The sequence below is a fragment of the Pholis gunnellus genome (genome assembly GCF_910591455.1).
Source record: "Pholis gunnellus genome assembly, chromosome: 4".
In the NCBI taxonomy this organism is placed as follows: domain Eukaryota; kingdom Metazoa; phylum Chordata; class Actinopteri; order Perciformes; family Pholidae; genus Pholis; species Pholis gunnellus.
Window position 1 is genome coordinate 9,785,611 of NC_136530.1, and position 27,466 is coordinate 9,813,076.

At 42.3% G+C, this 27,466-nt stretch overlaps 3 protein-coding genes across 4 annotated transcripts; 2 read left to right on the forward strand and 1 right to left on the reverse strand.

Annotated features, from left to right (window-relative positions):
* Nucleotides 1–386: 386 nt before the first annotated feature.
* ccdc50a (coiled-coil domain containing 50a) lies at nt 387–18,316 on the reverse strand. Of its 2 annotated transcripts, XM_079157985.1 has the most exons (12): nt 18,077–18,316; nt 14,762–14,824; nt 11,978–12,107; nt 10,141–10,231; nt 9,463–9,565; nt 6,160–6,987; nt 5,260–5,411; nt 4,385–4,429; nt 3,887–4,042; nt 3,669–3,751; nt 3,445–3,554; nt 387–2,615 (listed from the first exon to the last, which is right to left on the reverse strand). In XM_079157985.1, exons 1-12 carry the CDS (start codon nt 18,129–18,131, stop codon nt 2,596–2,598), a joined length of 1,836 nt encoding a protein of 611 aa, XP_079014111.1. In that variant the 5' UTR covers nt 18,132–18,316; the 3' UTR covers nt 387–2,595. The 2 variants fall into 2 exon arrangements, with proteins under 2 accessions (XP_079014111.1, XP_079014112.1); XM_079157986.1 differs by lacking the exon at nt 6,160–6,987.
* Nucleotides 18,317–20,812: 2,496 nt separating this feature from the next.
* uts2d (urotensin 2 domain containing) lies at nt 20,813–21,844 on the forward strand (the record flags this gene model as incomplete). Its single annotated transcript, XM_079157888.1, has 5 exons — nt 20,813–20,918; nt 21,133–21,237; nt 21,321–21,358; nt 21,615–21,705; nt 21,819–21,844. 5 exons carry the CDS (start codon nt 20,813–20,815, stop codon nt 21,842–21,844), a joined length of 366 nt encoding a protein of 121 aa, XP_079014014.1.
* A 2,748-nt stretch (nt 21,845–24,592) lies between these two features.
* LOC306694849 (uncharacterized protein) lies at nt 24,593–26,824 on the forward strand (the record flags this gene model as incomplete). The annotated part of the gene is made up of 2 exons (XM_079157889.1): nt 24,593–24,611; nt 24,921–26,824. 2 exons carry the CDS (start codon nt 24,593–24,595, stop codon nt 26,819–26,821), a joined length of 1,920 nt encoding a protein of 639 aa, XP_079014015.1. The 3' UTR covers nt 26,822–26,824.
* Between the last annotated feature and the right edge of the window lie 642 nt (nt 26,825–27,466).

Genomic DNA, 27,466 nt, shown 5'->3' on the forward strand with positions numbered 1-27,466 from the left:
ACTGGGTTCCCTTTCGTTTAGTATTGCTTTGTTTTTACATTGAGCAGCATTACCTGCGTAACACGGGAGTGAGACATTATATAACGTTTAAATGACCCTGGGTGTCAGCCAACACTGGAACAGTTTAAATAGTTTATGCCAACGGTTTCAGCAGGTCGGAGAGGGAGAGCATGCAGCTGAAGATAAACACTTGCTGTGGTCGGTTTGTCTTTCTTGGGAATTTAAATACTGTACTACAGGTAAACGTGTCATCTTTGTGTTTATACAAATGACTCAAAGAAACCTTAATTAAGCTATTTCTTGTCTCATTTGAGGCCTGATCTTTTCCTGGTTCAGCTCACTGAGCACGTGTGTCCGTGACCTAATGAAAGAGTCATATTCATAAACAGTGGAAATGCTGATAGTTTATTACATTTGGAGATGCTATAAGTAAAAGCAACTTGTTAATTCATTTCACTTAAAAAAAGTTCTGTTACAGCAAGTTTCAACACTGTTGATTCACAATTGGCAGATTGCATACAAGCCCTGGATTAAAGAAAATTAAAAACGTAGCACTCGATGTTTGTAGACGGCACTCTATCCCAAAGTAATGTCTGATGCACAACATCCACAAATACACACACATCCCAATCAGATCAATTTTGTACATTTGTTTTCAATTGTCAACATGTCCACATGGTGGTGCTCTCACCAAAGAATAAATAAGGAGTCCCACCTCGGTGGTTGTGGTAGCTCTGCTACGTCCACAATAACTTTTAAGCTTTTCCCATTTTCAAGTCCCTGAAAAAATAAACGTACGGCAAGAATCTCATTCTGTCTACAGCAATTAGCACATATTAGAACTCAAACACCTGCATGTTTGTCCTCGGCAATGCAAACATCTCACAAACCTCTGAACAGGGAGGGAAACATTTCAGCAACATTTATTATAACATGAGAACCTGGAAGCAGCACTAAATGTTCAAAGACTGAATCACTCTGTGGCCATCACAAACACCTCGGTTAACTCAAAGGCTGTACTGTGCTCTTCATTTACCTCATCCTTATTCAATATGAACAGAAAATAATGGATCCTGGAGTAGTTAAAACACAAAAATAGGTCCCTTTAATTAAGCAGTAATATATATTTCAGCAGATCTGGAGACTGATTTCCCTCCATCCAGATGAACGTCTGTTGTGGGAATGTTTGTCTTTACTGCAGGCAGGAAGTAATGTCTGCCTTTGAGCTTGAGACAAAAATGAATAAAACCAAAAGTGAGCTAGAGGGAATGGAAATCAAGGGAGAAATCTGAGAAAAAACTAAATATTGTATAAAATATAAAGCTCCCTTTTCAGAACAAAGATAAGTAGAGGGACGCAAGATAATAGGGAACATAACACAGTAGCACAAGTAAAAAAAGATATGTACATTTAAATAAAACAGGCAAATATTCAATCGCACAACGTCTGCGCCGTAAGCACAAGCATGAATTCAGGTTTGACACAGACAAGCAATGTACATGCATTTCGTTTTGGTACTGGTTCTTTTATGGGCCAGTTTTGGATTGTAAAAGGTGAGTCGATATGAAATCGTGGCAGAAAAGAGATATATTGTACAGCAGTATATGCGCTAACATAGTTTGTTCATTTACAAAGAGAAAAAGATTATTGGCTTTTTGTGGCTTTAGCCCTTTCAGACAAACAGGGAGCCAGGTTATTTGATATAGAGCTGAAATGCATGTACACAGTTGTACACTTTCAGTAAGCATGCACATAGAAATAGTGAGCCGTACACAGAATATCATCCATCCACAGTTTTAAGGGTGATGGGGTTACAAAGTTCCCCTCACAAGCAGAAGAAGACACAGCCTACAGCCAATAAAAATGTCCATAGATGATCACAAAGCGCCGCCTCCTCTGCACTGGTACAAGGTGGTAAAAACATGTCAAAGCCAAAGCTACCAGCATCTCGATAAAGGTTAACAGAAGCGTATTCCTCAGCAGTCGTACGCCGTTTGGCACGTGGATCGGGCTCGTGTAGCCTCGGTGAACAGCATGACGAGAGAACACGGGGGTGCAAAGCAGCTGCCATGTTGGTATCTTAAGACACTGTGGCAGCCATGATGGACCAGACAGGCACGTCCCATGAAGAGTCATGAGGAATTTTGAGATTGCATGGTTGTATCCAGAAGAGGCCTTGAGCCCTTTGTGAAGGAATGGTCCACAGATAGGATGAACTTCAGCACATGATGACCATGAAAGGTCAGGTTGCTTTATTTCTACAGCTAAGAATCAGAGGGGAGTTTATGTCACAAGGCTGCTATTTTGGCTTGTCTTGATGTCGAGTCAGTTAAAAGAAATAATAATCACAATTTTACAAATTTAACAAAAAAAAATGATGTGTGTGGTTCCAGCACTCACAGACCCCACTTCCTTTACTCTGGGCCAACTTTGGAGGGTATTAAAGAAGAAATCCCATTGCCCACTCAAAAGATTGTCCCAAGGCTTTTGATCAAAAGAGTGCAAATGGTTGAACGCAAAGAAAAATATATGAAAAAAAAAAAAAAAGAGAAGAGGATGACGGAGGACTGACAGCGTGTCGGTAGAGAGCCTGAGTCACCGCCTGTGATAGGCACCTGGAAGAGATGGAGCAGACAGAGAGATCCATCAGCAGCTTGACCCATCGCATCGATGGATTGTAGTTGTAATGTTTTTGCACTGAGCTTTCTAAACATCAGTCTGTCTTCTTTGAGATGTGGAATTTATTTCTGCTCACTGCTCTTCTGGTAATGTGAAACAAGCACCGTTTCTGCTTCAATGAAACACATTGTTTAAGTCAACATTTGCTGTTTTCAGCTTCTCAAATGTGAGGATTTGCTGCTTTTCTTTATCACATATTATAGTAAGCTTGGGCGGCATCTGTTTTTTTTCATACCGTGCCGACATTTCACTGTAGTATATACGACTGTAGAGAAGACCAAACCCAAAACTCTCAGTTGCCATCTTTCTGAGCTCAGCTGTCTGTTACAGCATAGAGACTGACCTCTGGTGGCGAGTGCTGTGCACTACAATACATCGCATCAATACAGCGTCGTGGATTTATGACGGTATTGAAAATCACACTGTCAGCATTTCTAAATTCCCTCGTATACCATAATGCCACTAATGCCTATGCGATAGTCTAAGAAATATATTTGGACTGATGGTCATCGTCGGATAAAACGAGCAATTTGGGGGCTCACCTTGAGCTCTTGGAATATGTGATGGTCATTTTTTCACAATTTTACTGACTGATAAATTGATTTATTGAGAAAATAATCAGAATCAATATGAAAATCACAGTTTGTTGCACCCCTAGTTTTTATGTATATCAAAAGGAATGACCGTATGCAGTTTGTAGTGAATGTGTGAGTGCAATGATGGACACCAGTGCGGTCCTCAAACACAGAAACATGGTACCGGTACCTTTGTAAGCAGCCTCGGGTCTGGTGGGAGCGCGAGGCGGAGCAGGGAGGTCCGAGTAGCCGTAGCCAGAGTTCACATTCTCATAGTCGTGAGCATGAGGCTGAGGAGGCCTGAGACAGACAGGAAAGAGAAAAAACAAGAGACAGAAAAGGAATGAAATAACGGAGTTTCTACTTCTTGACTAACTGGAAGTATTTAGTCTTAAGAAGTAGCGCGTCGTGTACTTGGCATGCTTGTTGTGGTTCCTCTGCCTCTGGTGTTCATACTCATCCCGTGTTCTGGGCCGGACTACTTCCTCAGAGTTTGGCTGCAAACCAACACAAACGATTATGGTTCTAGAACCGCAGTGGAAATACACGTTTATATAAAACAAAGTCAGACGCTGCAAAAACATTTCACCCCAAAGCACGCGTTTAAAATTAGTATGGTCGAGGCGAATTACCCTGTGGTCTCCCTCTGGCCGCCTCCTTTCCATTGCCTTCTTCTCCATGGCCAGCCTCTCCCTCTCCTTCTCTTTCTCCCGCTCTCTCTCGTTCTCCCGCTCTCGATTCTTCCTGTACTCCTTCTTCTCTTGTTCCATCAGCAGTCGGGCGATTTCCTGCCACAGCGAGACATCACAAACATCACACGTCAACCGGATAATAAACAGAACCACAGACGAACCTCCACATCCTACATGATTCGATGTTTGGGATGTTCGATGTCATGTCGCTACGTACAGTATTTGTATTTTTCTGAAAATACCCTGCCTACAGCTATATACGTTTCTTAAAAATGGCATTAAATCATTTGTACAATAGTAGATTATTTCTTTTTACCTAATCTTGGGCCAGAGAGTCTGGTTTAGACATGCCTTAATAAACTCAGCTCAGGAAGTTAAAGGATTTAAAAAACAAAGAGGACGACAGACAGACAGCATGAGACACGTTTCCAGACTCACCTCATCCTGCGCCACTTGGGCTGTCCGCACATGTATCTTGCTGGCCTGAAACCAGAGAACAATCAAGAAGTCACATTTTTCCCCTCCAAGTGGAACACATTGTTCCAGCGTTATATAACAAAGGAAATGACTGAGATTGAGGCCTTTCAGTATGTTTTTTCAGGCTTCCAGTCGTCAGAATAGAATATGTCGCTTCATCACATCGTGCCATTGAAGTGCTTCTTTCATACAGTATTTACTCCGGATATTGAATCTGTTGTGATGTTTATTCAAGCATGCCGAATGAAAAATAGACTTCACTCATCATTTGAATAATTTAAACCAAAACCTTGCACATTATTGTAAATGATTTTCTCTTTAGGTCCCAAAAACATTATTCTATTGAATAACCTCCACCCCGACGAGTCAAATGGTGTGAAGATCTGATATTGTGCTAGTTACACTGAGCCTATTACTTTGATATCAGACCTTTTATAAGCTTACTATCAGACTTTTGATACCAGACGTTCTATATTCTGACATGACTTCACATTCTACAATCATCCAGAGGCTGGGTGTTGCTCTTTTTAGCCGGCAGTAATACCAAGTGTAAGTGCTTGAGGCTGGTTTTGACTGACAGTATTTAGGTATTAACGTCTGCACTTTTAAAATGCACAGCAACACATTTTGGGATCTTTCAGCTTAACGGGGGAAGAGGTGATGAATAACTACTTACTAAACCTAATGAACAATCAGATATCTTTAACATATCATCCCATTCCTCTGCATTTTAGGTTGTTTGATTTTACTCTCATGCATAAAACCGTTTTTTTTTTTTATCTTAACACCTTTTATTTGCAGAAATAAACTAAACTTTTCCTGTTTCCTTTCCTCACCTTGTTTTCCTCCTCTTGCAGTTTCCTGGCCACCTCCATGTCCTTCAGCTCCTGCTCACGGATATCCAGCTTTGTCAAACCCTTGGTGGCCTCGCTCACTCCGTACGCATTTTCTGTTATTACTGCTCCACTCACTCGGTGCACAATACGACCTGTGGAAATCGGCACATTATATCAACAACAGATTCGGCCTGCAACTATAGATTATTTCCTTATCAAATCATTTGTTTCCGTTTATTCTTCAAGACATCAGAAAATTAGAAGATAAAATGAAAAATCACAATTTCTGTCTTAAAATGTCTTGTTTTGCCTGATTTCTTTTGGGCCTTTTTCTTGATAAATGACAGAATTAATGATTTTATTGAATTTTCTGAATGATTGAGTCATCGCTTCAGCACTACAATAGATTCATTTGTAGGTGGCTTAAAGCTATAAGGCACCTAAAAGGGCTGCAGTGCATCTCTGCTGGTGTTTATCACTGTTTGGTCTAACGCCTTTAACAGCGTTGGAATAATAAAACAACCAGCTGACCGGCCCTGAAACCCTTCGTGAATGCCACATTTTAGCTCATGAAAATCCATGAAGCTAGAACACTACATACATCAGTGTAATCTTTTCATGCTCAATGAAACAACCCAGCAGACAATACAAAAATGAGCGTACCCCACAGCACAACAGCAACAAATCCAATCATTTCAAACCATCAAAATCTAAATCAGTCATCAGAAATTACTCTGGAATCGTCATCCTCATGAGAACAGGAAATGAGTGTCTTCATTAGTGATTGCATTGTTAGATCGACCCACCACCTGAGATTGCCAAAGCAGAAAAGAAACTCCAGCACACCACACAAACACGCCCCCCCCCCCAAGAGCACAGAGGGGGGCTCAGGAGTGGTACCTGTCTCTCCGTTGGGGTGAGAATGACCCCCGCCCTGCAATTCCAGCTCGTCAAACACCTCTTCGGGCCCGGAGTGGACACGCTGCCGGCCCAGGGCCTTCCCTTCCCTCTCAACATCACCCCCTCCCTCCTCCCAAGAAGCCCGGCCCTCCCTCGGACCGTCCCTGCTGTGCCCCGGCTCCTCCTCGAGTCCTCCGTCCCTGCTCCTGGTTCTCGCTCGATGTCTGTCTTTGTCTCTCTGTTTCTGCCTGTCTCTCTCTCTCTGCCCGTCCCCACTCAGTCCTCCATCTCTGGATCTTTCCCCGTCTCTTCCTCTCGCCCCCCTGGGGTCCTGCTCCCTGTCTCTCCTCTGCTCTTTTTCCATACGCCTCTCCCACTCCAGGTCCCTGCCCCGGTCATGTTTTCTATCCCAGGCCTTGTCTCTCTCTGTGGGGCTTTGTGGTGGAGGTGGTCTGGCTGGTCTGTCCTTCCTCCTCACCGCTCTGTCTGTGTCCTCCCCCCCAGGGCCCCTGGCTTTGCCGGTCTCTGTGGACTCATGATCTGGGTATCTGTCCCCATGCTTGCCTCTAGAGGGCAACAGGTGTTCTGGGTACGGATCTGCATGCCTGCTACGCCCTCCTTCAGCCACTAGGTGGTGCTCGGGATATCTGGAGCGGCTGTTTGGTGCAGCCGGGTCCTGCTTTGGGTACCTGCTCCTTTTGGGCTCTATTGAGCTATAATCTGGGGAGTAATCCCGATGTGGGCTCAGTGGAGCGTATGCATTGTGTCGGCCTGGGGAGGTCGATTTGTGACCGGTGTGTTTGTCCAAGTCTAGGGGTCTTCTTGTGGCTGAACAGGGCAGAGAAGAAGGAGGGAGGCCGGCATGGAGCGAATGATGATGATGGTTGATGAGAACATGGAAACGTGAAAAAAAAACAACAGAGACAGGAATGATATAAGCTAAGATGGTTAGTAAGCACTGAGTTAGACACAGCACCTGTGAGGGTCAAAAGACAAAGTGAGCGCTAAAGATGTAAAGAGTGAATTAGCTGCACCCAAAATGTCCAGAGTTGAGGATACAACATGTTCAGCTCTTATGAAAACCATCCTGCTGGGAGTTAGCCTGTGACCAACAAAAGTTTCAACAAAAACAAACGAGTGGAAAAGCACAATGAGGGAGCACACAGCAGAGGCTCATTACTCAGTCAGCTCAATGGAATTCAAGGCATCTAACCGGCTGTTTGACGTCTCATCGATGAGACTTTGTCTGAGTTCAAACATTTGAAAAGCAGCCTGACTGGTACCTACTCGGAGCGTCTGGGCTCGTTGAAGCGTTTGCTCTTCTGTACCAAACCTAACTTTTATTACAGTAGTGTATCCGTCGAGCGGAGATAGGCACTGCCGCTGTGATCCATTAGGACAAACACAGGAGCAGCCAGCAACATGATTTCACACAAGTGTGATATAAAAACTAGCAGGGTGGAGATTTAAAAGGAAACAATCAGGAGCACAAGATGGTGAAGTTGCTCAGAGATTGAGCACCTTTGCGCACAGTAACAATCTCGTAACCTGCATAAAATAGTGTGCTGTCAGGCCCGTTCAGCATTGATGCAGGGCAAAGAAAAGACCTCAATCTTTGTTTTACTGTGTGTACATTCACACTGCACACACACACACAAAGACACTCAGCAGGGACATTACAGGCGACTGGTTATATAACTTGCAAGGCAATACCACAACCATAGTGAGCATGACTCAAACATTGTCGTCTAAATAGAGCAGGGCAGAATGGCACAGTCAGCAAGGACGTACTGTGGCTTCATTCCCACCACCTGCCATGTGTAACATCTTTAGAAAGAGGTACAGCACCTGGACGGCTGGGGATCTCTACAGACACAACAGGACAGCTGAGGACATACGCTCAGTCCTGTTTCTGAGACTGGACTCTTTAAACCACGCCTCTCTGTTGACAACTGTCCTCCTCCCTCTGTCCTGTTATGCATCTCATGTTTAACCTACACACATGTCCCAAAACAGTGTTTCCCACGGGATTTGTGAGACCTCGGACCCTTTATGGGGGTCCGTTGAGAAGTGTAAAAACAGTTTGGCTTCACTATAAAGCTGTGTCAGGCCTCCACAGTCTAGGCAATTTATGTGAAACACTGCCTGAAAGCCTTAGGAATGGAAAAAAATAAAATATCTCTTGTTAGCAGACAATAATAACCCTCGCGGTCAATACAACAGCGCCCTGACAGTGAAAGTAAATACTATTGTGTCTCTGGAATATAGAGAACAGAAATGTGCTGGTAACCAAGAAAAATATTTTCCTCCTCCGCTCACCATCTAGAAATGACATGAGCACGGCGGTGTATGCTAAATGTCAACACAATCCAAATACAACATGGCCAAAGGTTCAGGCAGGAAAACCGGGATTCAATGTGTCAGATTATATTCAGCAGGCGGACAAAACTGCAGAGAAAAGAGCCGAGCTTTCTGAGGGGAACGATATAATCTCTTAATCAGAGGATCGGCGGTTCGATCCCCGGCTCCTCTAGCTCGTGTCGATGTGTCCTTGGGCAAGACGCTTAACCCCAAGTTGCTCTTGAAGGCTGTGCCGTCGGTGTGTGAATGCTTGGATAGATCCTGATGGGCAGGTGGCACATTGTGTGTGAATAGGTGAATGACGACATGTAGTGAAAAAGCGCTTTAAGTGGTCGGAAGACTAGAAAAGTACAAGTCGCACCTATTGCTCAAGAACTAAAACTGCATTCAGACCTATCCACACTATTTTTTAAAAGGTAGCTACATTTCAGCAACAGCAACATTCCTAATTCTGACAAACTGATTGCGATTTAATCTTTACTATAAAAAGGACCTGCATTGAAACCTCGATCTTGAGGTGAAGCATAATACAGATTTCTGACATCAGTTGGTAAATCTAAATCATTTTCTTAGTGCATTCATTACCCACCAACTCGCTATTAATCCAACATCTGAGGTCAAATCTGCTATCGAAGCACATTTAAGATGCATTTTAAAACTGGAGCGCTGTTAAACCCTTTTACAGCGGCGTGTGTTCTTAAACGGGAGCAAAACGACCCATTATTTCTCTGTAGGAATACGTAAGCCTCCCTTCAAGGTTAATTATGTGCTTTTAAATGCATTCCAAAATCTTTGCCTCGAGTCAGCGACAATCTCCAGCGCCGTGCAGCATCAAAAGCCCACCCTCACACATCCTGTCCCACAGAAGAGGAGGTACATCTCCTCTCTTGTCCTCACACACAGAAGATGCGTATTAACATGAGTCAGTGGTGCTCTCCCTACCTCCGTGATCCTCAAAGTACTCCTCTTCAAAGTTAGCTTCCAGCTGCTTCTGTCTCTTCTTCTCCTCTTTCATCTCCTTCTCCTGCAGCTTACGAGCTATGGCCTGAAAACAAACGTCCCACATGAATATGAAAATGTCAATCTGGAACAAATATGTCAATTAGTTTTGGATTGATGTTTTTTTTCTTTTCAGTTTAGCATCAAACAGGGGTGAGATGCATCGTCCCCTGATGTTTGTGCCATACTCGGGTTAAAGTAGTGCATATTTATCACAGAAGTGTGGCGCAGTGAGAGCCATCACTCCCTCAACTTACAGGCAAGAAACACACAGTGGCATAGGACGCTAAGTGAGAGACCTAAAACATCAAAATATAAACCGAGGCAGCTCATGATGGACGGACCACAACTGAACCGGAGCCCTTCAGATCAGCATATATTTAAAACTGTGCTCTTTATGTAGGGTACAAACAATGTGATTACAACTTTGTGAAAAAGAACAGGTCAGGTCACTATGGCCGTGACGACATTAATGAAACTGGGAGGCACAAACGAAGTGATGATTCAAGTGGAATGACTCACTCACACCAGTACATTGAGACTACAAGTCATACCACCGACGGGTGGATGTAACAAACGTGCTTGAATGGGCAGAAATCTCAGGATGCGTGCGTTTCTTACCGCATCCTTCTCTTCCTGTTGCAGCTGTTGCTCTGCCTGTCGGACCAGTTGATCCTGAATCTCCTGGGCGATCTCATTGTCTTGACGCTCACTGAGGTTCCCGAGGGTTCATGTGCATATGGGGAGGGGTTTGGAAGACATTAAAACATATATTCAACCCTGAAAAACATGTTTCTTTAGCCGTAATGATTGTAATAATACAAGTGAGGATGACAATGATTACAAAAAGATGCTACCATGAACAATTACATGCTTTAAATATACATACTTATTCGATATTTCTCTCCTCTATATTGGTTTAGTTCCTCAATATCTCAAACTGAAATGAACAAAGAGCTGCACAGGAACACAGAAGTGAACACAGTACACGATCAGCGATGAAGTTATCTAATATGATGTGAGAGGCAGTGAGTGTTTGCTTCAGGCAGGAGCAGGAATACCCTTTGCTCACTTGTTTTTTTTTTTTTTTTAAACACGATTTTGACAACAACACCATCTGCCTGGAGGGCAGTTTGTGTGTGTAGACAAACATGAGTGTAATGCTTTACTTAAACAGAACAGTTACAGCTTAACTACCTTGCACCGCACCTGTATTTGACCCTAGGCAGCCGACAGCTCAGGAGAACTTAAACTTGCAAAAGCAAACAAAAATAATATTCCTTCGTGGGTACGTACTAATAAACAAGGGATGTTGCATTCTCCCCGTGTGTGTGTGTGTGTGTGTGTTTGTTTAGGCAAACGTCTGAGAGTGGGTGTGTATGAAGTGGCATTTGCATGTGCGGGTTGGATGGCAGTGTGAGCTCCTGCCTGCATCGATGGTGGAGCATCTGGCTTCTCCTTGGGGGTGCCCACTACTATGTGTGTGTGTGTGTGTTTGTGAAACAGTGATCTCACAATGCTGGGAGTCAGCAATAATATTTCAAACTGCAGAGCAGAAAGGGGTCCAGACTGAAGCAGAGGCAACAATCATCTTTGTGTGGAGGCTGCAAAGCTGGAGTTGACCCAAACCCCTCAGAAAACATAATTATACTTCAGGGATATAAAGAATGGAGATACCGCACAGAGACCACGACAACTGTGAATGATCTACCGCTTGTGTTGCAAAGCCTTTCTAAGCACAAACCTTCTCCACACAGTTGGTCTTTATAACAAAGCGAGTGTAACAAAAGTTAATTGCATTGCATGGATGCCGAATGTATGACTCAGTAATCAGCTAACAGAGCTAAACCTTTGCATCTTCGCTCTCTAGCACAAACTAAATGAAAGAGCTAAAACACGCTGGTAGTGAACGCAAGACATCAGCTCCTAACTCACGACAGTTTGGAGTCATCTGTGGTGGGAGTGATGGAGCACTTTGCTGGTGAATCATACAGCTGTCTTTGCACAGGGCTTGGGAGTAATTACACTAATCTGAAACAGATGCTCCCAACCAAGCAACAAATACTGTACACAGCTTTTTCTGAAAAGCACTCTGATGACTTCTTGTTGTGGGTCATTTCACATCAGAAATTAAACCAAAAAAGATCCATAATTCTGCACATAAAAGGATGGTTATGGCCACATCTGGATGATTATATACAATTATAACCAGCAAACGGCTTTCAAGTAAAAGTCGAATCTCACCTCAGTTATTATATTAAATAAGTAAAAGGAAGTAATAAAGTCAATTATATTACAAATGTAGTGTTTTACTAGGTAATCATTCTGTATGTACAACTACGTTTGCATGTATGGTTTTATTGTTGATTCCTCCCATTGGGAGGACTTTATAGAAATATATGTGTGTGTGTGTGTGTGTGTGTGTGTGTGTGTGTGTGTGTGTGTGAGAGACACCCACGTGTCAATGTGCTGTTTCTGTTTCTGGCCCTTGGCCCTCTGATCCTCTTCCTCCTGCAGCTTCTTGGCCACCTGCAGGTCCTTCTGCACCAGACGGCTCTTGTTGACGTTGGACGCCAAGTGGCTTTCAACTGTTAAGACAAAAACACATGAGCGCTGCTCTTAACACTTGTGTACACACACACACATCAGGAGTAGGTCAGCTGGCTGGACCGCCCGAGTGATGAGGAATTAGAGGAGCGACGGGCAGCGGAGCACTGGGGAGTATATTTACAGGTCCACGCGTTCTCGACGTTCCCTCTGTGAGGAGCATAGTGTTGTTTAGATGGTCTGAAGAGAACAAGATAACTGCGAGGACACAGATGCCTCGGTCTCTGGCAATAAACAAGGAGCGGCCTTAGTCACTGAGAAATTAATTTTCGCAGCTGAGGTGCCAAGGTTGTGCGACGGCACATTGTGGGTCATAACAGATGATAAATCCTGCTTGCTGACGCACTCCGAGCACGGAGAGCATCACTCACTCAGCTCAGCTCTGTTTCACCTGGCCATCGACCGGCTCCCCAGCCTTCATGTGAAAAGGACCAAATTACGTTTGGCAATTTCCCCGTGATAGGCTCCATAAAGCCTCTGCTCTCTGACTGGTGGGATTGAAAGAGGACACTGTGAGTCACCACTGTGGCGACTTGATAAAAGTCATGGGGTTGACATTGATCTTTCTTTGGATGACACTGATTAATTGTTTACGTTTATGATGCCTAACAAAAAATATATTTTGAGGCGAAAACTGATGTCACAACTATCATTTATCCACGGCCACATTTCTCGACGGGAAAATTGATCTTTCAAGGAAGGAAAAAAAAAAAAAAAACATGACCAGACATTGTGACATTTGTTCATTCAACAAACTCGACCTTGAAGAGGTCTCGCATCACTCAGAACAAAAGGGGATTTAGGGTGAAGAAGTTGGACTGTCTGAACCTCAGGCATAGCAGCGCAGAGTGAAAAACATTCTAGAAAAGAAACACGCCAAGTGCTGACACAGCCAGAAAGAAATACTTTCCATGTGTAATGTGGATGCTTCATGCTCAACATTTTGAATGGAGACAAAAGCCAGCTTTAACTCCATGTTGAACTTGTAGCGTTTGTACTAAAATCCCCCTTTTGGGATGGCCATCAGTTGATGTGATCGGGGGCGGGGGAGAGAAGGGACACTGCATATTTAGAAGACCGTCAGGTTACGTCAACCAGCATCCTCCTCAGTGACATCCAGGGTCAAAGGTGAAACAAAGATTTTCCAGCTAAAAGCAGATCAGTTAGTGTGTCAACAAAGGGAGCGAAGGGATACAAGCCTTGCTCATCGGATCAATACGGCTTTAAAAGGGTTAATGACAAACACAAGGCCAGCCAAAACCAAATCAATCACAGCTCAAACTGAGCTTAATCTGCACTTAGGGTATGGCTGGGTGACATCTGGCCTTCTTTGCAGAGCTTGTTGCATAATTTATTGTTTTAAGGCAACATATAGAAACAGAAAAACTATTGTCCTGTGCAGATACGCAACGTATCCGTCCCTTCAAAACAAAAGCTCACCAGAGATATCTGCACAGTAGCCAACTCATTCCCTGCAGCCTCTTCCAATTAAATCATTTTCTCTATAAATGAGTGCAGGTGAAGGACATGAGGAAGTGCAGCGGCCATTAGCCATCTGCAGGTATTCATGTGTGTGTGATAAAAGGAAGGCCTTGTTATGTCTGGGTCAGAAAATGGCCTTTCAACCAAACTCAGCAGGAGATACTGTTCAGAGAGCGGCCAGCAGCAAAGGAAGCCTTTGATAGAGACAAAAAGTGGAAAAGTTATAATCATAATGAGACTTCAGCAATTCACCTTAATGCACATACTGAAGAAAGAAAAAGAATCTGCCCCAAGGGAACAAACCCTCTTTGGTCAGTCTCCAAAGTGCCTTTATTAAATCATGTGAAAAAAAGATGGCGGCTAATTACACACACACACATATGAGCTCACATAAAAGTACCAGCTAATCTAATGAGTCATGCGGGGACAAACACTTGCACGGCATGTACACACAAAATTATCCTTTATAGAAACACACATGAAACAATAGCATCTCCCAGTGTGTTCCAGATAAACCCCCCCCCGCGCTAAGCCTTCTCCCTGCAGCGGCACACGGATCACATGCACCCGTCCACTGTGGTCTGCTCCAGCCCGGCCCTGATACAGTGTTGTTGTGGCATCCTGCACCATTCACACACAGCTAACCGTGTGGCTGAAGCAGGGTTTATGTTGGCTTAATCAGGCTGCAGCCACTGACTTGGCAGTTTGTTAGACATGACACATTTTTTTTCCAGAAGGAAAAAAAAAAGAGGAGCGTTCTTTCTGCTACGCTCTGAAAACATCTTTCACAGTTTGTTCTTTTGCAAAGTAAGCATTAAGTGACCTACAGGAGCAATGCAGTGGGGCAGCTCGACAAAAATAAGTCTACAGTGACGCAACGGGTCTGATGCAGAAATGCATGACAGCAATAAATGACTTAAGTGTTTAAACAGACTGTCCGGAAAGAGGGAATGCTCCTACAGCATCGGTACGAGTTCTCCAAATGTTTTCCGTCTTAAAAAAAAAAGCTTTTCCCTGGCTAAAGGTGAACACAGATCAGGGATCAGAACAAGTCCCCTGTTTGAAATGAGTCGGAGTTACCCGTCTCTTACGGGGAAAACATGGGGGCTGGGAAGAAGAAATCCAAACACATGGCTAACTTGTAGTTTCTTACTTTCTTGCTCCTGGAGGTTGTAGGCCAGGCAGTGGTCCTCCAGCACAGCAAAGTCTTTGCACACTGAAAAAAAGAGAGAGAAGACTGAAATTGAAAAAATAATACAGAGGAAACCAAAGTTTAAAATGACTTTCAACTACAGCATGATTGTTCATTCAGACGGGAAGTTATGTCGCTGGTACGAGTCAAGCTTGAGGCGCTTGAGATGCTCAGATCTCTATCAGACATTCACAGTTTCAGGCGTTTCACATCCGGACCATCTGCCAACACGCATACTTATGTAGAAAAATGACCTTATATCTAGCCCACAATCAAGAACAGGGTGGTCCAACCAGAACACAAAAGCAGCGGATCACATTCTAATTAAATTGTTAATTCATTTTGTGTTCGGTGACTCTGTATGTGATGAGCTGATGTATGGATTTCCCTGGTGAGTTGTATGACTAATGGATGATACTGAATCCAAAGATCTGTTCAGCATACGCTGTTTCTCAGTGGTTTGGTTATCTTCTATTTGCAAAGACAAGAAGTGAAACTGAGAATGAGGAACTTTTATTTGCCCTCGGATTGTGAAAGTCTAAATAAAAACTGATGTTGAGGGATTTTTTTTCTGCAAAGTTAATTAGAAATGCACGGGGCCTTAAGAATGAAGAAGTAAGCGCACTACTGACCAGCTGCCGGTTTAAATCCCTGAACTGCCTGATAAAATGTGACATGCAGGCAAATTCAGTACACGAGTAAAACTTCCACCTACGAAAAAAACAACGCGTGTCCATCAGCACAGACGGAGATAAATGTGTTTTAAAATCAGGTGATGAATCCTAAATGCTTATTAATGTACAATACGTTCATCAGCCACAAAGAACCGGCCGTCCTGTTAAAGCTCTGACCTACAATATTACAGACCGCATGAGATCCGAACAAACCATTCCACCAGTGATGTCACATTTCCTGAAGCAGAGGTTTTAACAGCAGCTAATGGTTTTTATTTGGCTTATTCGAGGACTCAAACGGCACATGTGTAACTAAAGTCATGATCTTAATTATCTGTAAACAGAGACACTTTACTGTTAGTTTTTCCATCTCCCATCTTCACAACAAATCTGAGCTGCACAGACTTTCCATTCGTGGCTTCAATATTACACATAACTGTGAACAAAATGCTGTGAACATTCATTCTGGAAACAATTGAGCGGACGGTTGGAGGAGGGGAGTCTTCCTCATAAAAACCCCGATACCAACAGCACACTTCCATCTGAAGTGTTCTGAAATGAGGCAGCTTTTGTCCCTTTGAATACTGGGGACCCACCCGTCTTCAAATGCGGACAGTTTCCTGTGTAGGAAACAGTAGAATCTAAAGGGGGGAATTTAAGACCGTTCTCACCGCCTCAGCTAATTATAGAGCTTATATAGCATAGGGCGTTATGTACCTTAAAGCATCTGCATCTACGGTTCAGTCAACATGGACTTAAAAAAAGCCCTATGTTTAGCGTATCTTAAAATACTGCAGTAAGACACTTATATTCAGCTGCAAAACTGTGCAACCACCGTGGCATCAAATATAGAAGAACAAAATGAAGCCAGGATTTTATCGTGCAAGCAGCCACGCACCACGCTGCTGCTGGCAGTGGTTCTGCTCAGTGAAGACCAAACTAGAGAATCACGTAACTTATCCTGAGCATTTCTTTCTTATAATTATTAATATCATACATCATATATATTCAGTCATATCAATGCTTTTTGTGTGGCACTAATCTTGTATGTACAGCTCTCTTCCTAAAGCTCACAGCCCATCATCTGCTCTCACAAAGATGACTTCATCCACATAAAAATAAATAATAACCAGCAACAGTGTGTGACTATGTGTTAGCAGCACGTGTTACTGACAAGCACAAAAAAAAAAGGCCTGGATTCACATAAACCACAGATGGTGGTCCAGCTTGTCTGTTTGAATCTGGTGGGAGGAGACCGGGTGGATGGTTTGGTTCAAACAGAGGCTGTGAAGAGGAGGGCAAGACCCCCCACAAAGCCCCCCCACTGCCACCGACCAGTGTGGGATTTGATGAACACAGACCATTCTTTCAACCATATGCTTAATCTTCTTAGCCAGGAAATTAGATGTAATCTGGCTGGTATAGCGCTAAACAGTGTTTTTTGACCACTGTAAAAAAAAAGGGGTTTGAGTGACAATTCCCTTAAAAGCGTGTGCAAGTTAACATTTTGCAAAAAGCAACAAGTGACAGAAGTGTTTGAGCTGCTATGGTTAAAGTCCTCACACCATCACTTTGGGCTGGAAACAGATAATCAGCCCGACACCAAGACGCACAAAGACCACAAGACTCGAGAGTCTGTGCTTCGCATGCAGAGAGCAAATGGTAGATTAGAAGACCAGTTAATTTGTGAGTTACAGTACAACTAGACAGCTCGCAATATTTACTATCCTCCTGACACACGAGGGATGCAATTGAAACTTCTCCAGCAGCTTTCTCAGTCTTTCCCTCTGCAGACCGGCCAAGCAGTGGGAACGCACGTTCCTTTGCTTATCTGACCAGAATAACAAGCGTCCTGCTGGGCAGCTGCTGCTCACTGCAACAGGACGGGTTCTTCCCACTACAGCACACCATCCCATCCTAAACCTCCACTCTACCTTCACATCAGCAACAGGAGCAGACACAGCTGTGGATGTTTATATAGGGGTGATATATGGTTATTTCTTGCTGGCCATAAAGTCTCTCAAGATAATGTTTCAAAGCAGTAATTTGACAGATAAAAGCTAAGTGTAACCGGAAATTATCTGAAATTAAATTAAAAAGAAAAGGAAGAGGCCAGTATCCATGCAGCTATCATCACATCAAACAAAGCATATTGTCCTACACATGAAAACACCTCCATGTGATCAGTTACACTTACATTACACACATTAGTGTCGTGTCAGATTGTGTATACCCATTATAGTGTATGTGTCCATTTGCCCACAAACCATAACCATAATAGAACATTATGTGAAATAAGAAGTGGGGATACAATATGACAACCCGTTTCCTCCATGATAAAACAATGCTGACTTGAAAACAGATTATTGACACTAAATCTGGCACGAGCCCGTGCTGTCTCTAATCATTGCTGGCTACCTGAACCCGGCAATAAGCCCACTGATCTAGCATTTCACTAGCAAGCTGTGCTAACAGCCACCACAACCATAACACCAAACACAAACAGCTGTGGTCACTCAGTTAACATTAGCCTCGTGTCACCTATAGTACGTGTGACGCTATACCAGTTAGCTTAATTCACAAAATATGTTGTGGACGTTACCCTCTTTCACTCCAGGTAGTTTATTCTTGTCGATGCTAACGTCACATTCAGCCATGTTGTCACCGATAATAAGTCAAAAACACCGTTGACGTTGAATTATACTTCCGCGTTTCAAACGAAGGTTAACCGCAGGCTGATTGATCGCCTTTGCTTATAAAATCGATAGGTGGTTGAGGTGCTGGACGACCCTTTTGATTAGTTTCGGTGGCCACCCTCTCCCGATACGCCGCCTCTGTAATTGCCTAGCTGCTACTCTGCTTGAAGCTAGCCTGTCAGGTTTTCTACGAGCGTCCCTCCCTCCGTGAACCTTCTCACAACAAGCCCGAGAAGAGACGTTGGTTTAAGACGCGACTTCCGCTCAGGAATGTCAGAATAAAAGACTTGGAATTTAAAGCTAAAGTCCCTTAAAACGTGGTTTCTGTTGCTTCTTTATAACATGAGATATTCATGACCATAAGTGAAAATGCGAGTAAAATAAACACACTAGGTGTTAGTTGTTAACATATTCACAGTGAAAATATTCAGCTAAAATGTTGTTAAATCTCGATCAGAGCACAGATAAACAGCATGTGACATATTTTTTTCTAAATGAGCTCTGCAACCACAAATAGTGACAAGATAATAGAACAAACAGTCACACAGAAATATTTCACGTAAAAAATAACCAAACTTGTTACAACTTTGGCAGATAATAGTTTGCCCATATCCCATCACTCTTACAGGGTTAGCTTGTTGAGACGAGAAGTTGTCAGGAGCTTAATGGGTGTTTCATCCAACATTTCTTAATTAAGATGCTCAGTATTTGAAAACCCTACTTTCAAAATAGTTCACAATTATGAACAGAAGCTCTGTACATAGATCACATTAAGACACCACAGCATTACATTTGCTGAAAATATCTGTGAAATTTAGTCCAAACATGAACCTTGATTGAAGAATATGTTAGATTACATTAATGCACACAGTGTTGCAGTGTGTTAAATACAATAGTGGCTAAAAGACTAAATGTTATAGTATATTTACAGCATCCAACATAACAAAAGAGTAACGTTACAATAATAATACATTTAAGTCATACAATAACTTCAAGAAAATGTATTAAACTATATTTCAATCGAAGGCCACCAATTCAACTTGTTATACGAGGGTCATGCTCTGATTTGCGATTCAATTTCGAAGATATATTATCACACTTCCGGTATAATTCCAGCTCCCGCTGTTTAACTTGACGCAGTTTCCTCCTCAAGGTTCAATGACTGTCTACCTCTGGAAGTACGAAGCCTACGAAGCACACCTCCTTGGGCTATATCTACGGCCCAAATGAATAACGATGTCTGGAGGCGCTGCACGCGGCTTATGTGAAATAAAAACCCGGATAAAGTAGAACGACTACACACGTGTTTGTCTGAATGAAGATGACACACATAATGTCTACTATGTATGCTCCTCCAGTTCGCTCTCTCTCTCTTTCCCTCTTAATTCCGCGATCAAGCACGCACACACACACGCACACGCACACGCACACATACACGCACACGTGTCATGTGATCTGACAGCAGCTGGTGTTACGATTGTGTTAATGTAATTGCTCCCTCTAGTGTTCAACTTCAACATTTCACGTTTTTGGTGTCCGCCACACCTGCACCAATTCATTTTCTTTACTGATCATCGTGTAGTGAACTGGTATTAGTGGTCAATTTACTGGCCAGTCAGTAACACCATTAGTAGACACCCAGTGACTGTGTCCATACTTAATGCTGAATTAGTTAGGTTAAGGCCTTGCTGCATGCAGCTGATACTTGACATGAAGAATAAGCTCCCCTGTAATTTGTTCCCCTTGCTAATAATGTCTCGTTCGTCTTTGTCTTTGTAACATAACCATTCATCCATTTCATTTTACTTTGTATGACTAATACAACAAAGACTCTTTCGGGTTGTTCCTCATTGCTAGTTTTAGTTGTGATCAAGCCCTTGAGCTGTTGCCCATTCAAAAGCTGAGTGACTAAAGTGATGAAAGGTTCTTGGATGTGAGACACCTGAGTCATTTCTGAAGAGGTACATGCCAGCTTTTATGAGACCTTCACCAGCCAAATTTAGTAGGTGAATTTCAACAAGTTAATTTCCCAAATACTGCACAAGCACAATGCCTGTTCCTCTGGCCGAGGTATGAGATGTGATTTCCTTGACGCGCAAAATAGACTCCAGTGACTTAGGAGGTGTTGGGCAGTTGGCTCGGCTGCAGTGATTGATGTTCCTTCAGCTCCAAATCAGTCCTGAAGACAAGGATAAGGAGCTCATATCTGGCTATGATCCACTTAGAGACTGAACCAATTTACTTGTTCCCCAGACCATGCAACACACTCTCATGTATCTATTTAAAGAAGCAATTAATGTAAGAGAAAAACACTTGCAAGTGCCAAGACCATCTGATTCTGGTCTCTCATAACCAGCAGGCTGATTGATAACTTCCTCGCTTGGTTTGATTTGCCCGTGTCAGAGTGATGTAGGGTTACTGGCCTCGCCTACGTCAGATCACTCAGACTCTCCACGATCTATGTGAAAAGGTGGCCTGTTGACGAAACCAACAATGACTAGCAATTGATTTAGTACGTAAGGAGCTGACTGGCCCCTCCTCCTGGCCTCTGAGAGGATAAATATATTGATGTGATGGACCCAAGGCAGTGGATTGCTTGTCTTACTTGAGGCAGTGGTCATAGTGCAGCATAGTTTGGGACAATGAGTATGTGTAGGGTAACAGTTGTGAACTACTGCTTAGGACTCCTGGGTTTGTTACTACTGCAGGGAGTTCTAAATGTGGAGGGACGGAGCATATTCAACAAAGGTAAGTGTGTAAAACTATCATTGTTTCAGGTCTATATATATACTGGAAGAAGCCGCTGAGGATGCAACTACTGCTCCCTTTACGTCGGTGCCATTGTTGGGTCAATGGTTCCGGTTAAGAGATGATGACTACGAAATGGGGTGGATGTGACATTGTCTGTTTTGTGATATTCAGAGTGCTAAAAGTTGCATTTCTATTTGCTTTGTATGTGCAGGAAACCATGTGTATAATCCAAAAGACGACACAGATCCTCAGAGCAAGATACTCGCACTGTTACTACACAAGAGCTTAGTTCCTGTCGAAAAGGATGATCCTCTAGGTGAGAGATAAAAGAAAGTGGTGAATATAGATAACGCAAATGCATTCCTTGCTTTGATGATGACATGGTTTTCCTTTCGGCAGGTCTCGAGCTGGCCAATAAATTAGCTGAATTAGAGGAGGTAAGAAAATTCACACATTCACCTTGACTTTGGAAAGAAATGTGGCCTAGGCAGAAAGCCTCGATTAACTACAGTGTAAATAGATGTTTGCATATTCTTATTTTCTAAAAAAAAAGTGTTTTAATTCTAGACAAGAGGCTTTGAATGAACACCTGTTACACTACTTCCTTACTAAAAGTGGTTGAATAGGAGTGTCGATACCGAGATGACGTCTACCTGTCGTGGTGCGTTTAATCCCTCTGATCTCTGCTTGCAGCTGCGGGCGCTGAGGGAGGACCTGGAGATGGAGAGGGAGATCACAGCCAATTTGGCAGAAGGCAAATCCATAACTAGGAAGAGGGGCGAACGTGAGTTAAATTTAGTGCTTCTGGATTAAAATGCATCATGCAAATTGATTCATATTTGCAGTTAATTCTAACCATCGCAGTATTAATATTCTGCGTGCTTCTTTCGCCTGCAGCTTGCTTCTGGAAGTACTGTGTCTGACACAGATGCAAGAGGAGGAGGAACACTGTGAAATCTTGCTGCAAAGCCCAACATGGCCTTAAGACTGAAAACACCTGTAATATAATCACACTGTATTCATCCCAGCAATATAGAGTTGTACCATAATCAAAGTCATCAATAAACATTTCCGCCGCACTGAGGTGCTCTCATGGGAGATCGAAGGACTGCAGCTGTACATCTTTAATCTGTAAATAATTAGCTACACACTGGAAATACTTGAGGGTCAGATATGATAAAATGTACTTGACAGCAAAGACATACTATTATTTTAGCAGGGATTTTATTTGCCTATACTGCTTTGTGTTTATGTTGCTCTCTTGTGGCCGAATTGGGCAAATTATTTTTTGTACCGCTGCCAAGACGTCAGTCACTGCTTTTAGAATGCGCTGCTGTTCATTTTACAAAATAAATACAATTATAACGTGAATCTGCACTTTTTTTTTATCTGAAGAGAAAATGATTAACGGTGACTAAGTCACTGAATGGACTCTTTTTTAGAGGTTTAAAAAGGAGGCAATTATTTGCATAACTTTCCCATCAAAAAAAGGACAACATGTTATTGAACTCTGAATACATCTCTACTCATACCTACTTTCTATTCTTATTTACTTGAATTATCAAATGTTTTAATCAGTGGAAATAAACGCGTGAGGGAAGGAATGTAGCACACATCGGCGGTGACGGGTGAAATACTGCACAGTGAAGTTCACCTTTTGGAGGAGGGTGACGAAGATGAGGCTCATGCTTTGTCTGAATAGTGCTGCGGCTGCTCTTCACTCAGAGAATGATGTGACGCTGAATGTGACGCTCAGCTGCATTCGCAGCAGCATCAAAGAAAGTGTCGACTCTTGCTTTGAGCCAGTACATTTATGGTACAACACATAAATACATATCTAACATAATATATATTCAACATATTGAAAGGTAAGATACAAAGAACCAATTCTATGAAACAATAGGCTGCTTGGTGGTTCCTTACATAGTGTCGTATGTTGTATACATTAATAATAATATTTTCTATTTCGCATTTTGTATTTTTCAAACATTTATTGCAATTCATAATTAATTCATTATTACTTAGAATACTTGTTTTTCTATCTGCTACATGTTCCAAGATAATAGCCAGTAAGATGTCATTAAAAAATATCACATAATTATCACTTTTTCTTTTCAAATAGAGGACTACATTTTAATTAATTTAAGTCTTTAAAGAGAGCTGGTAGTGATGGGAAGAATGACTGAGTGTGTGTTGCTGTTGGCTGCTGAACCAATGCAACAAAACTGGGATAGAATTAAAATGTAGTACATACCTGTAAATGAATTACAATAAATGTTTGAAAAATACAAAATGCTAAATATTATTATTAATGTATACAACATACGGCACTATGTAAGGAACCACCATAGAGCAGCCTATTGTTTTATAGAATATATTTATATATATACCAACAGCTATGTTTATTTTTGCACATTGCTGACTTGATTATTTTGCCCCTAAATTCAAAGCGGTGTAAGCTAACTGACTCAACGAGCATCCACAACTTTTGGACAAACTCTAACACGGGATGCTTTTGTAAGCCTGTTGGTATCTGGTAGCTCAGCAGAACATCATCACTGCCTGGTCCTCATTTTAACTGTGACTGTCAGTGAGACGCCGAACTACAAACACGAGCAGAAAAACGTCCTTTCTCTCCCTGAAAACACACGTGACATGTTGAGAGAGGACACACTGAAGAACTGTTGTTACTGTTGTTGTCAAAACATCCTAACTGACTCAATGCAGAAATGGGTGTTATCTGTTTCAGTTTGGTCCATTAACTGGAGCGCAGGCATCCTGTTGAGATAAGTCTGCAGGAACTGAGTCAGCATCCTCCGTGTCACTCCGCAGCAGTAAATATAAGTATGTGCAAAAGCCTTAACTGTTTCTGACACAGCCCAAGACAAGAAATAAAAACTCCCCAAAAACCTAGCACATACAAGGAAAAAACTAAAGAAACCATTGGAAAGGCAATTCAAAGATCTTTATCGTGGGGCAGCAGTTGAAACTGGCAATTATAGAAGCTGTAACAGTTTGTAAAAACACAAAAAGTTAAAAACAGAACAATTGTAATCCTATGTTAAGTAAAGATTTTGGTGAAAGTGCTTTTAAGCTACAGAGATATTTTAAACTAGATAATTAAAACAATGCAAGATTTGAAAAACAGGATCACTTAAACACTAAATGAACTTGTCCTGACATTGAATTACATTTCTCTGATTTGTTTAAAATTTGTTGTCTCTTTTATCAGAACGCTTTTTAATGTTTTTACTGTTTGTTTTCTAAGTCTGTTATTTGTATGTTGTGCTTGAGTGAAAATGTTACGCTGCCATGACGACCTTGTAAATGAGAATCAAAATCTAGGGTAACCTTGGCTAAATAAAAGTAGAAATAAAAAAAAAAAAATACATTCAGTAAAATATGGGTCTGGTGAAAGAAGCTTGATGAAATAAGTCATTGCATTCATCCAGTATTGTCATATTATTCCAGGTCCACGGCAGGCAAGATAGGGGGTTAAGGTTGGGCAGCATGAAGGATGTGTAGTGTGATGGCTGACTTTTGGGCGGGCAGTTTGTTGGAGCAGAGGGCAGGGTGACTTTATAAACAGGGTGCTCAGCTCTTTATGACAGCCCTGAAGAGAAGAGCAGCACAGACCCCAGCAACATGATCATAATATCAAACAGACAATGATGGATTCTCACTTCAGAGGTTGGTAGAATATTAAACTTGTTTCGGTTTTAACCCCAACTCAGGTTTGGTCTTTTTGTTGGTAAAGAGAAAAAAATATCAAATTGTTATTCATTTATATTGTTGTTATTGTTTTCTATATTCGATGTCAAGAATTTAATTCCAGTTTTGCATTCAAAACTGACTCGATAACAATGTAGTTGAAGAAATATGGTGTTGTTTTGGTTAAACGTGGAAAGATCATTACTATACTCTGCTATTTAGGGGGAGATACGTGAGACATACCTAATTTCAGACTTGATTTTGTGTGTCTTTATTTCAACTTTGCAGGCACCTTGTGGACGACACTCATCCTCTTCACGCTGCCACACCTCACCTGCAACATGCTCTGCCCTGGCTCGTGCCTGTGCAATTCAAATAACGCCAAGTGTGTCGGCGACACCATCACAGATATACCAAAGCAGCTGCCTGTCCTCACATCCTTACTGCGGCTTGATCAAACAAAGATGAAGATCATAAATGAGCAGAGCTTGGCAAACAAGAAGCTCCTGTTGCGTTTCAGTCTGACTCGCAGCCAGCTACACACTATCCATCCCAGAGCCTTTCACGTTGCTCCACAGCTCAAGTCTGTCAAGCTGTCGTCCAATGATCTCTCTGCCCTCCCTGCTCGAGTCTTCAGTCCATTGATCGCTCTGGAGGAGCTGTATTTAGATAGAAACCAGTTGGAGAGCATAGCTCCGGATATGTTTAAAGGACTTGTACGGTTGCAGGGACTGGACTTGAGCCATAACAGACTGAGCAGTCTTGCTTCACATGTTTTCTATGAACTGAAAAATCTCACCTTCCTGAACCTTGGCTGGAACTCCATCAAGAAACTTCCACCAACCATTTTTCACAATTTGACTAATCTTGGCAATCTCATGATCTATAACAACGAACTAGAGGTGCTGGAAGCTGGGATTTTTGATGAACTTGTCAACCTTGTGGCGCTAAAGATTCATCAGAACCAGATAACCAGCCTCCCACCTCAGGTGTTCTGGTCACTGAGGAACCTGGAGAACCTGACCCTGTCCTCCAACCGACTTCAGACGATCCCGGAAAAGAGTTTCTACAACATGCCCAAGTTGATCCAGCTTACCATTTACAATAATCAGCTATTATCTCTACCAGACCAGCTAATGGGTCACATGCCTGACATGACGGTCTTTTATCTGTACAACACCAACCTCACCACTGTTCCTGGAAACTTGTTCGCCAACATGTCTGGACTCCAGAAGCTTAACTTCCATCTCAATATCAAGCTCAGGGAGTTGCCCTCAGACCTCTTCTGCTGCGTTCCCAATCTTAAGCAGCTGTCACTGAAATACAATGACCTCCATTATCTACATCCTCAGCTGTTCTCCAGACTGACCACACTGAGCGTGCTGTTCCTTAATGACAATAAGCTGCAGAGCCTTTCAGATACACTTTTTCAGGGCCTTGAACAGGTTTTGTCGGTTAATTTGAAGAATAACACCCTCAAGAATCTTCCAGGAGATATTTTCTTGTCAAACACAGTTTTGAGTGATCTTTTGCTGAGTGGCAACCCCTGGAACTGTGTTTGTAGTATCAGCGGTATTGCCAAATGGATAAGACATAATGAGCATGTGGTTCTTGACAAAGATGATGTGATATGTCATAGTCCAACGTACCAACAGCTCCGAACCGTTGGCTCCCTGCGTGATGAGGAGTTATTTTGCGATGTTACAACGTTCAGGACATACCTTTCTACACGTGAGCTGATGACACCATTTCACACCATTTCAACCAGCGAACAAACATCAGGTGTAGCTTCAACAACCGCAATGCCCACAACAAGATCAACCACCATTCAACTTGCTACCCAACAAGTCACCATCCAAACAAACACTCCGACTGCAAAACCTTCTGCCTTACATACAACGATCCCACCAACAACTCTCCAATCTCACACCACCACTCTGTCACCTACTTTCCATGACACATTGGTGGTTGAACAGGGGCCCGAGTTTGTTCACCACAACCTTCTCAAGGGCTCGGTGTACGTGTGGTTTCTGCCCTCGGGTGCAGCCTTGACCGGGCTCCTCATGTTCTGTCACATCCTTCTTGTGGCCGTAGGCTTGTTCCTCATTCTTGCTGCCATGTTTTGCATGTATCGCCTCAACAAGACGATGGATGAGCTGAAGGCTGAGTTTGAACATCCTCCAGGGTAACAAAACATCTTATCAGGCCTTTTTCAAAAAAGAACATCCTGTCCTTTTCCAAAGGCTGCATTTGATAAAAGATCCCTCTTAGTTGTAGGTGTTCTAGATGTTGTGTTAAGTTGTATCTTCAAGTGTTACTTTAAAATAGTCAGACTTGAAATTTGAGATCAATGGGAGTTATTTTAAGATAGCAAAGAATTACGGTAACATAATACAGTATTTAATCATATAATACAGTGCAGTAGATAATACAGTATGTTAGCCTCTAACCAGCTATACCGATTTTACCACGTTTGTTCATAATTTTAAATAATTTATATAGAGCTGTAATTTGTATAGAGATGAATCAGTCAATAAAAAGAAAAATAATCCGCTACTATTTTGAAAATTAGACCAATAACTCCAATAACTTATTAAATGTGATGATGTGCTGTTTTTCTTTTAAATGAAAGTAAATCAAATAGCTTTGTGTTTGGCACTGTTGGTCTGACAAATAGACAAAAAGACATAAAATAGACATAAAAAGTCACTTTTGGGGGTTGTTGTGAGCCTTTTTTACTACTTTTTAATATTTCGTTGCCCAAACAGTTAATGGATTAATCAGCAAAATATGTGGCATATTAATTAAATTGTTGGTTTTAAAATAAACATAAA